Consider the following 12,281-nt stretch of genomic DNA (forward strand, 5'->3'; position numbering starts at 1 on the left):
CTGGAATAATAGACTTGATTCATAACAGAAATCAGCCATACAGGGCTTTAATCAAATGCCACCTTTCAATGATGAAAGGTGGTGGGAAGCTAGAGTTTGTGGGAGGGTAACATAGAAGCACAGAAATATTTCTTAGAATAATATTACAAGTTTTGAATAAGACTCTTCAAATGGATGTATTTTAGTTAGAAAGAAAAGACTTCTGTTTGAAGGTAAAATTAATTACCTTGTTGTTTGGCAAACACTGATGAAGCTTCAGTGTTTCCATCATTGCTGTAAGTAGGCAATTAAAGGTGATGTTCAGGTGTACCACATTCTGTCTTTAAGTTTAACATTTTTCATTTCAGTAAGTATTCCAGAATACGATGAGCCAGAAGATAGAAGTGGTATGTATGGTTTTCTACCTCTATAACCCTTTCTTGTTGATTGTCTCAGTTCAAAGACCTCTGTAGTGCCACTGAACAATTTCCACTGCCCCTCAAAGCTGGACTTGATTTGAAGTAACTAGTGCCATGGTTGACTAAGAATGTGACTTTCTTGGGGCTTTAAAGATGTTTTTAAGAACAATGCCTCCTTTTTTAAAAAAAAAATTAAATCCTTTTCTGACTCCTTTTTTTGCTTCTGATGGGAATTCTTTAGAAATGGTGCAATGCTTTACCTTATCATAGGTCACCTCATTAATTTTTCTTCTTTTCTTCAGATGACAATAGCGAAAAGGTTAATGACCAGGCAAAGCTAATAGTGGGGATTGTAGTTGGTCTTCTTCTGGCTGCTCTGGTTGCAGGTGTTGTCTACTGGCTCTATGTGAAGAAATCAAAGTAAGAATTTATAAAAAAACTTGAAACTAAGTTTAAAAAAAAAAAAGTTATAAACAGAAATGTATGTTTACCTGTTTTCCTTCCTGCAGCAGACCAGTAGTATTGAGTGGGGAAAAGTTGTTACAGTAGGTGCCTTTAATAGAGAAAGGAAGGCTCTGAATCAGCTTGTGCCAATGTTTACCAGCACCCATCTTCTGAGGTGGGACTCCCAAGACTTTTTGTATATCAGCACCTCTAATGAGCCTGTTTCCTGACCGCCCGGTCTGTGATGATTCTTAGGTTTCAGTTTAGTACCTGCTACTTAACTGTGGGATGTTACTTCTGTGTGGCTTTGCTGGTGCTGCAAACTGTCTTCCTTTAGAAGTCGGGTAGCTCGTTTACTTTAAAAATGGAATAAATGACATAAAAAGCCTAAACGATCTGAAGGAGAAGAGATCCTTAATTGATTTGTTCATACATACATTGAGAACTTCGAAGTAAAATTGGTGAAGACAGACCTTGTCCAAATCATAGAATGTGTGGGGTTGGAAGGGACTTTTAAAGGTCACCTAGTCTGACCCCCAAATCAATTAACCTGAGACATCCTGGGCATAGAACAGGATTTGCCAGTGAGTCCTGCTTGCTTTTGGATTTCTTCATTACCAGACTCACTCACTTTAGAAAATAAACTGGGTGATCTCAGAGAGTAACTGTGTTTCTCCACACTTCCATACATGTGTCCCCAGGGAGAACCAGGGGCAGGCTTCTGCTCCAAAAAGCTCCTTACAGCTACTTCTTTACAGGGAAGATTAAGGCAATTAGGCATCACAGTGCACAAACCAGTAGAAGTATAGAAGTTCAGTTGTTCCTTCTATGATCTTTCATTAAATTTAGATCAAATGAGATCTAAAATACACCAGTGGGATTTTACTATGAACAAATGTGTTTTCATTGATGTGAGAGTACAACAAGGAATTCTCCATCTGCTTGCAAATACTCTCTTTTTTTCTTTTTTCTTTTTTTTTTTTTGATAATACATAAGGATTTTACTGCAGGCACAACTGAGCAGGTTTTGGAAGTTTTTCAAATAAAGAATTGCTATAAATTACCCAAGCACAGAACCACACTCAGATACTGTGGGGGGGGGGAATGTATTTTTGCAAAGCTTATGCTTCTTTTGGTAGAAATTAAGAAGCAGTGTTAACACAGAGCTCCTTCTCCCACACTTTAATACCAGGTAGTAATGCCTAGAATAATTTCCTTTTGTCTTTCCTTTTGAGTGTGAGAGTGTGGAATCACAGAACTGTGATTCACTGGTTTGAGTTTCAGGTTTTTTTCCTGGAGAGGTGGTTTGGATGTAAGGAGGGCAGAGGAGGTGTGACCTACCTTTCCTTGTACCATATGTAGTGTGGGGAGAGCTAACAGGAATCTTAGCCTATAGCATGTCCTTTGCTGAGATGAGTGTATGGCTCACTACAACTTTTTCACCTTCAAAGACAGGATCTAGCATTTTCTAAACAGACATTTCTTCTCCTTGTATCCAACTTCTCTTCTACAATCTTAGAGAAAAAATGAAAGCCAAAATTGATTAGACAGGTTCACTGGGAACAAAATAATAATCCCTTTATAGTTAAATCATAGTCTTTGGGTTTGATACATGGTTGCTGGCCTCTGAAACCCTTAATTGATGCATCATCACTGACAATCTCCTGTTCTCAACATATATTTCAGTCGATCTGTTGTTACCCACCCTGCTTTCTGACCGCTGTACTTGCAAAAGCAAGCAGAGTGACAGTACCTATTCTGACAAAGCTTTCAGCCTGAACTGTAGCCTAGAAATCAAAGCAGACCTTGCAAGAGAAGCACCGTACACCTTTAGGCACAACGTGTGTCTAAACACGGCCCCTCCCTCTCCGTACAGCCCAGCAGTGTTAGTAGTTATTTTTTGAAGCCGCCCTCGAACAGTAACTGACCTGATCTCTGTCCCCAAAGTGACGCCAAAGGAAAGTCTGAGAAGGCAGCAGCACAGAACTTTCCGAGTCTGCCGAGGCAAGAGAAACGTTACTTTTATTTTCATTATTGGTGTTGTGGTTTGTATAATCTTCTATTGTCTTGTCATCCACACTAAGTAGGAATTACACTTGTAGCCTTGGAATATATTCACAATAAATCACTTACATAGTTATTCACTGCCTCAGCTCCACTCGATGCAAAAGCTGATTATTGCCACATATTCTTTTCACTGTGAATATTATCCCATAAATCAGGGACTCATCTGTATTCCACATCCTGCAACCAGCCCCCTCTTGAATAAAGAGCTGAGGCTGCCTACCCCAGCATGCTATGTTTCTCCTTCATCTGAGCAGAAGGCCGAAGACTTACTTTCTACCAACTTCTCCTCTTTCCAAAAAGGCTATTTTAAACCAGTTTGCACCAGACAGAATAGAACTTAGCACTTCAGGCTCTTTCTAACATTTGTGTGTCACACCTCGGTCGAGTGATTGTAGTACACCCATCTTCAGTCAACCCTTCACATAGGAGATTTTCACCTTGCCAGAAACAGACGGTAGTGCAGCACAAATGAAAAGCTTTAGGAAGAAAATGGTGCCCCCACCACCCTGTACCCCTGTTGCCTAGGCATGGAAGTTTTGCAGGGGGATTGGCCCTTCGATTTTTTGCTCCTGGGGTGTGGAGGAGCGCAAATCTCAAGTCACACAAGGCTAGATGTGAGATCATGTGGATTAAAATGCAGTGAGGGAAAAACACAGCTGGGCAAATGAAAGCTCAGCCTTGAGATTGTTCAAACTCAGAGTGGCCCAAACTCTTAAATTCTCCTTTGGTCAGAGTAATCAGGCACATTACTGGTGCCTCTGAAGCGGAACACTTGCAGCTCAACAGGTCTGCTTTTCTGATACTTCATAGGCAACCAGCACACGAAGCCAAACGAGGCAGCCAGACAGTGGGAAACCTGCTGTGTGTTCTGGACAAGACTCAGCATTTGTACTGTTTTTCGTGTGATTCCCTTCCCCAGAAGAGAGTTACAAACACCACGAAGGGTCCATTCATGTCACAAAACATGCATAAAACTGGCACCAATTTTAAAAAGCCACTCGTTTCTTCACAACTGTAATATTTTTCCAATTTCTCTGCCTTTTTTTTTTCCTACTGATGGGCATTTGAAAATAATTGGAGAAACTGGAGGGCAAGATTGGACTCAATAGAACTAGGTTGCAGATAATCCAGATTCGGATGTGTAAAACCATTAGCTCCTAGAAACTTTTTTGGGACAGTGCAGCTGAACATCTTAACATGCCTTTCAAGAAAGTAATGCAAGCTTTAATGAAATTCATGGCTCTTGATTCAGCACCCAGAACTACACTGATGAGTATTCTCTTACCAGTCGTTATTGGAAGCTAAGGTAACACAGACAAGGAGTACGGCAGATTTTCTTCCTTAAACAGCATTGAGGGTGAGACTTGTGAAATTAAAAGAAACCAAGAATTAAAACCCAACAACAATTTCTGTATCATGTATATGCAGTCTGTATTTACTCTACAGCAGGCAAAACAGTTAAGATGAAAAACGGTCTGTGTTAAACACAATGCTATGTACAGCAACTAAAATCTCTGAAAATAATAGCCCTCAGTGCGCACACGCACACTCTCCAAATAAAACTGAAAACCTCACTTTGGTGCTACTGAGAGAGAGATTTTGATTAGGATTCCCTGAGGATAATTATTTTCCTGAGGAGCAATCATAGATAAATGTAAAATATGAGCCATAATTTTAGCAAGAGCTCAGAATGATCCATGTTTTACAAATGAATTTAAAAAAAAACCCAAGCACTTGAGAGAGACAAGCAAACTCGTATTCATACAACCAACTTCTCACTCTTCAGAAGAACGTGGCCAGAGCGTGCCAAGGTGTTGGCTTTGCTTATTGAGCTGTAGATAATGTTAAAGTGTGTGAGATGGCCTGGGCAAAGTGGGCTGTCTTGCCCTTTCTGGCAAATCCTCAGGAATATTTCTGCCCATCTGGACTGCGCTGCCCAAGCTGCCCAGATATCATCAGCAAGATGCTCTTAAGTTGCAGATGGAGCAAGATGAGGAGTTAATGCCACACCACACCATCCACACCCCCTGCCCTCTCCCCCCCCAAAAAAAAAGAAAAGTAAAGTAAGGCATGCCCACCTGGTAGAGAGTCCAAGTCACCTGGTGAAGCGATGGAAACCATGGTTTGAACCATTTCTTGGTTACAAACTCAGGCCATGTTTGTTGAGTCCTGGGGACTGGTGCCGTGCCAGGGTCGCCTACTCCTCTGCTGTTGGCAGAGCACAGCCAATGGATCACACTGCTGCAACTCAGAGCAAAATTACTCTTCTGTCTCGCAGTAACACCACATAGCATTAAAAAAGGCAGCAGTATTGCTTGCACTGAGGTGGTGAATCTGCCTAGATAGCAGTATTTGTGGAACAAAACCCCAAAAATTCGGCAAGACCACAAAACCCACTGCTGTGGTGCAGTCTCAGGCAGTGTAAATCTAAATCTGTCTAACTGTCAGACATGGAAACTGCCACCGCTCTCATTTGGAGCAAGCGGTACGTACCATCCTCCAGAAGAGTTCTGGCATGCCTGCTGCCTCTTCCAGAGTCAGAGTGCTGCCTTTTAAATCTCCCATTTCCACATGTTTTGGCTCTAGGAAAATAGAGATGACATTTATTCAGGGGAACAGCTTCAGCTGAATGCAGACCAAAATAGAGTATTTTAACAATCAAAACCTGATCTCATTGCCGAATCTCCCAGGTTTAGTCAGTGACCAGCTCTAACCAAATCATAGACCTGTTACCAAATCATGGTGCTGGTTACGGTTCCCTCTGCTGTTAAGGGTCAGGTCATATGAAATCCAGTCTGTTTGGGCACTGTAAAACTCCTGATGAGAGGCACCAAAAAGAAAAGCATCACACTAAGCCATGCCCAAACCGTGTGCTGTCCACTGTCTTGTCTCCAAGAGCAGACCCAGGCATTACGTGAGGGCAGACACAGGTAATCCCAGTTTCTTGCCTCTGACTCATTTCAGCTCAGGTAATTGCCCGAATCCAGATCCTTTCAGCTTTTCCTCTCTTTCCCTACTGTCTCAAATTTTGTAAGACTTTTAGATATGTAAAAAGACTCATCAGACACATGACAAGCCAAATCCTCTGCTCCACCTCAACCAAACTTTTTTTTTTTTTAATTTTAAGAGATGTGTTTGGCATTTGTATCTTTTTTACTTGGATTAAAGAGATTTCTGAAAGTTCATTAAGATCACAGAGGCTCAAGTCTCTAACAAAGCACTGACTTCTGATCTTCACTGTGCCTTGCATCCTCTCCTGGACATGTCACGTGTTTCAGGTTTTGAATACAGAAGCAGAAAGCTACTGCACAACAGAAAGTAGAACAGGTCACTTAGTGATATGATCTCAGCATTTTAAAACTTAAATTTGCCTGCAGTAAGCACAATTCTGGAACGTTGTGGTAAGCAGGTTTTCGGCACAGACACCTTGCTGTCAACCACACCAGCATAACAGAGGCACTCTAAAACCAATAGTAAAAGGTAAATGCCACTTCAAAGCATTAAAACGTTCAGCTCCTCAATAAATAACCAACTCTACCACAAAAAATTTTTTGAATGGCCCCATTCAGTGTAATCGGTTGGATTTGGGGTACAGAATCCCATACCTCCCCCACCCCGGCACTGCACCTCAAACACACCTCCCCAGCCCCGAGAGCACCATTTCAGTGGTGCTCCCAGGCGCAGGGAGGGTGAGTTGTTTTGGCACCCCATGAGAATCCCTTCTGGGGCAAGAGCTCTCTCCTAACAGTCCTGCTGAAGGCCACTTCCGCTCAGGGCCCGCGTAGCGCTCAGCCACGGCTGGCGGCCTTTGCTCAGATGGAGGACGTACACAGAAACACTCCGATAGCAAAAAAATCAGATCAGCGGTTTTGGGACGTCCATACCTGCATGGTGTCAGCGTGACATGTCACACTATCTCACTAACCTGTGTCTTCTTTGTATTTTGCAAGTCAGTGTCACTACGGGTCTTTACCCTGAAGCGAGGGTGAGCATATGCATGAATCTGTCACCACGGACGTTACTTTTCTGTAGGGGAAACAAACCATCCATAAAGAAAAACGCCTATACGATAATCTGCTCTGACACAAGGGATTTACTTTGTCCCACTCAAACACATTTGCCCATTTACATTTAAAAAATTGTGGCCTTCAAAATGTTATCGCAGCACTGCAGGAATCTTTCACCTTGGCAGACAGTGAGGCTTCTCACACGTTAAATGAATGGCTTAGTGGTTTTATTGTGTTAAGCTAAACTAAGCACTTAACTCATTAATTCATCTCCACTACTTGCATTAAGGAAGAACGGCTATTTTAAATGAGGCATACCTCTTTCTTTCTCCTCCCCAACCCCCCCCCACCCCTCAAACACACACTCGCTCCCTTACCCAAAGCTTGTCAGTCATAGCTAGCACAGACCTAGAAGCCAGAGTGGGTTTGGGGTTGGGGGTTGTGGTTTTTTTTTGGTGTTGCTCGAATTTTCATTAATTTCTTTGCAGTTAAAGAGCTTCCGTTTTCAGGCACGGGCTCTGAAAGTCAGTTGCTACAAGTACACAAAAGATTGCTGTGTTGATCAAGACATCTAAACCACGCTCATAATGTTTCAGTATGCCTTAAAGCAAACTCTTGTTTATTGAAACAAGCTACACAATTAACTTGTCAAGAAACACGGATCTGCACAACTGGTGTAACCTTACTAAGCGTCTGCTAGCTCAGAGTAATTCTGAATTCCTCAAGAAGTAGGACACACATTCCCAGCCCTACCGCAATACCTCCTGTGGTCCTAACACTAGTGGGGGAACTGGTGCTATGGGTCTGCTTACAGACATATGCAAGCCTGTTGCTCCACTCTGAACCGAACTGTGAGAATTCTGTGTAATACTGAGAGGGGAGGAGACGGTGTCATTACTGTCAGGATGGGAGAAAATGCTGTAGATGTGTGAAAGTGACCCTGTTTTTCTTATTAATAGGACAGCATCAAAACATGTAGACAAAGATCTTGGAAATATAGAAGAAAACAAAAAACTAGAAGAAAACAATCATAAATCTGAAACTTAAGAGGCAAAATGTGTCATCGTTCCAGGTAAGCGTTTCACATGGCAGCCTTTCACACCTCTTTGCCCACTGCTTCGCCCCAGCGAGGGAGTCTGTTGCTTACCGCTCAGAGAGTGGGCAGTAGCATGTTTTTTGGGTGGGGTACTTACCAGGACAGACAGACTCAGCCCCTGGCCTGTTAAGAATTCATACTTGATGTGTGCATCTTAAAGAAGCCTGGCATTTAGACCTAATTTGGTGCTTGGCTTTATTTTAACCCACATGCTTGGGGAAATGAAAACACAGATATGTGTAATATATCACTAGGTATACATGTGTATGTGTATGAAGAGTATGTTTAGCTATAGTTTAGACTATAAACTATAGTTTATAGTTTAAGTCTTCACAGGAACCTTCTTCCCCTACTGAAAGCTTCTAAGCCTTTGGTCAGTTTTATTCGTCACCACTGGAAGAGGCACAAAACTTACCCTAGAACAAAAGTCATTCTTTTAACTCAAGATTTCCCATACTCGTACTGTTTTCGATTTTCCCCTGGAAAGAGACACCGTGTATTAAGCCAGTAACAACGCAATGGGTACAAAAGTACTTTACAATTACTGAGGTGCAGATGCGGAAGTTCTGCGAGGAATTAACACTGCAAAGCACCAACAGCACCACCCGCTGTTCGCATATAAATAAATACACCGCAGCTGCATCTCTCCCCCTAGTACCCGAAGTAGGGGGTTAGACCATTTTTCTGACCAGCTGAGGCCATTTTAAATTAGCTCGGTGGTGATAGAACAACAGTGTGGAAACCAGGTAACCATGGTGAGGTTTCTGAACTTAGTTGTCAGCTGATCTTTAAAAATGAGAAGCCAAGTGTTGGGCGGTCGCGTGCTTTGAGTGGCATCACCATGGTTCATATTTAGATTTAAAAAAAGTTTCTTATTTAAATAAAGACAGATCTTATCAATAATAATTTCAATACATTAGTATTGCCTGTAATTTTAAAGTACAAGGCATTGTTTTGGCCCTGAAGAGTCAGCACTCAGTGAAATGATGACATGATGACATAGCACTCTGTCAGCGATACCACTGGTGTGCTAGATTGAAAGAGGGAATCAGGAATACCAAAATTATGCCCTATATACAAATTAAAAGTGGAAGATAACTTTGGATCTTGAAAAAGTTGCAGTGTAAATTCCCAGCATTTTTTGTTGCAATCTTATGGGGAAATCCTGCAGTCTTTGCAGCTAGGGCTTGTTTTGTTGGGTTGGGTTTTTTTCTGAACCCGATACCTTCTGCAACATTGGGGGTGACCAGATGGAGCTGAGGTTGACTTGAGGGCGTGTATGGAACTTGGGAGTTCGAAGAACAGTCTTGTGCCTTCGGCGCAGCCTTTTAATCATTTTACTTCTTCAGATCAGTAGGTCTGCGTAAAGGAAGGCTTATCCATTATAAACTTACCTGCCAAACTTATATCCATATAAACTTACCAGATAAACTGAGGGGATTTGCCAGGAACATTAGTGCAGCAGCTTATCTTACCATGAAAGAAAGCATTCCCCTTGTGGAACCCCAGAACGTACTCATCCTGTCGCTGCCTCTTTGAAGGTTCAACGCTGCCTAGTTCTGTTGTTCAACGTGTTTTAAAATGTGTAACTGGCTTTGTCTTTCGTATTTTCAGAGAATACATATAGACCAATTGAAGCATGAACGTGGATTGTATTTAAACACATACAAAGAAGTGACAGCCATTCATGGTTCAAGTATTAAACAGATCATACTACCGAGTTTTCAAAGGATTTTAGACACAATTATCTCAAGCTAAAAAAAAAAAACAAACAAACCCACAAACAAAACCCCAACAACCAACCACAAAACCCAACCCCAACCAACCAACCACAAACTAATTTTGGCAACAGCCATGATAATAGGTCACCATGTTGTGTTCTGTTTGGAATATTTTTTTGTAAATGTCTGCACTGAAGATTTCTTTTTGTTTGCCTTTATGTAAATTTTTTACGTAGCTATTTTTATACACTGTAAGGCTTTGTTCTGGGAGTTGCTGTTAATCTGATGTATAGTGTGATGGTTTTATTTCGATTGTTTTTATGACACCCTTTGAGCAGGTACATGTCTAATTCTGATTGTTATCAGTGAAGCCTCCGCTTTGTAGCGAGCGCCTGGAGTGTAAGATTGTCTTAAAGGAAAATGTCGAGCTCCTTTGTCATCCTTTGACATCACAGTAAAGAGGAAGGGTGACAGCTGTGACAAGAATAAACGAAACTGTTAATAAAAGTGAACACTTAAAAAAAACCCCTAAAACACTCAAAGCTAAGCAGCCAGAAAGGGAATAAAGAGTTTCCACAGAGAAGTGTGGGTATTGAGCAAGGAACACAATGAAAAATTCCTAGCCTACGTACAGACGGCGGCTAATAATCCTTTTCTTCTAGAGCAAGACACATTCTAGTGACACCTGGTCGGTCGCCTTTCTTTCACATTAGAATTAGGACAAGGAACTGGAATTCCAGATTCATTTTGATTCCTTTATGTTATCCGCTGCCTTAAAGTACTGTACCTTTTCTTCATTTCAAAAAGATACCAGTCAGAATTGGAAACTTTTTTTAAGAAGTGGTCATATCAAAGCTGCATTGTTTTTCTTTTTTTTTTTCCACAAAAATAGAATATATATATATATTTTTTGTGTGTTTTTGTTAACTATGCTACAGATATTGAATGCACCTTGAGATAATTTTAGTGTTTTTAACTGGTACCTAATTTATCAAACAGTACATATAATTGTAACAATGAAATGTCTATGTATCTTTAGTTACACTCAAGTTTGTAACTTTATAAACATGTTTTATGCTTGATGGGGGGTTTTTAGAACGGTACTGATGAGAGAAAGCTTTAGGGTAAACGGCGGCTAGAAAGTTGTAGGTGAGGGAGAGGAGCGTCTGCTTAGGCGGGAGGTGCGTTAACGGGAGTTAACGGGGCAGCCTTGATGGAGAGGAACGGTGGAGTGAGCAGAACATCAGGTTTCCATTGAAAAATATCCAGGGAAAAAGTAAGTTTTTATAGACTGGTAGGCAAAAATAAATATAAATAAATAAATAAAAGAAAAAGATGGGCGATAGGAGATGTATTTTGCCACTTTTGCATTATTTAGGGGGAAGAAAACACTGTTACTTGTAAATTTGTAAAATGTTAAATGTCTGGGCGGTAGTGACTGATGTCTTAATAAAAGCTTCCTGTAGTGCATTGGCATGGATTAAATACATAAGATGTCCTATAAACTCTATGCTGTATAAAATATTAGAGGGAAATCCTGTTATATGCCTCTAAACTTTGATTTGTTACTGTTTTATTTGGCAAAAAGAAAACAAAACACAATTATAATCTTGGTCAATATTTAAACCAAAGTAAAATGGGGGAAAAAAAAAACCAAAGTAATTTGTTTTGCATGGCTAAGCCATTCTGTTATCTCTGTAAATATTGTGATTCTTTTTTTCTTTTTAGAATTTTGTTAAAAAAATTCTAAAATTTTTAAACACCTGTTTTTCCAAAAATAAAACGTGAACACTCAAAAAAAAAAAAGAAGTTACTTTATATACAAATATATCTTTTTCTTTTGGTGCAAGAACACTGCCAAGAGAAACACATTTTTTTAAGAAAAAAACCGCAGTGGGCGTGACTCTGCACAGGGAGAGCTGTAACTGTGCCCTGTGAGGAGTGTGCGAACATCACCTGTCTTTGTTTGTAACACTACAAATATAGTTCTTAAATGCAGAGAAGAAACCTCCAAAGATCAGAAGGGAAAAAGCATAGGGAAGGGCTGAATAATTTTCATACCACTGCCTGGGGAACACGGGGGGAGAGGAGGAGGAGGACGAGGAGGAGAAGAAAAAGTCCTTCGACTTCTACAGCTACGAGAAAGGAATAAAACCAACTCCCCGCCTTGTGGGATTCTGCTAGATCTCCTATGCACTTTAAATCGTCAATCCTGGGAGCTGGGCTTCGCGCCGCTCCGAGTTCACTGTAGGCACGTTTCAAGAACCGGGAGTGCAAAAGAATTTAATGTTTCTATCCATGCCTAAACAACAATAAAACTGAAGTATGTCTTCGCTCGCTGCTCTGAAATCTCAGTTTACGGGGACACGGGTGAGAACACAGGGGAGGGCGCCTACCTAGAGCTCGTGCTGTGGCCGGCTCGCATCTTGCAAAGGAGCATCCGTCCGGTCTGGCTGGGATGGAAAGTCCTTTGAAGCTCGGGGGCGGGAGGGAAGCTCATTGGGGGTGTTCGGGGCCTTCTCGTGGACCAGGCGGTCAGGCCCCAGAG

At 41.3% G+C, this 12,281-nt stretch overlaps 1 protein-coding gene across 1 annotated transcript in view; it reads left to right on the forward strand.

Annotated features, from left to right (window-relative positions):
• Positions 1-9,875, forward strand: part of ALCAM (activated leukocyte cell adhesion molecule) — a 118,552-nt gene extending 108,677 nt beyond the window's left edge. The window contains 4 exon segments of the mRNA XM_084272197.1: positions 348-386; positions 701-818; positions 7,876-7,988; positions 9,627-9,875. Of these exon segments, the coding sequence (XP_084128323.1) occupies positions 348-386; positions 701-818; positions 7,876-7,963 (245 nt within the window). The 3' untranslated portion in view covers positions 7,964-7,988; positions 9,627-9,875.
• The last annotated feature ends 2,406 nt before the right edge of the window (positions 9,876-12,281 follow it).

Source organism: Gallinula chloropus, assembly GCF_964237585.1.
Source record: "Gallinula chloropus genome assembly, chromosome: 1".
NCBI lineage: Eukaryota > Metazoa > Chordata > Aves > Gruiformes > Rallidae > Gallinula > Gallinula chloropus.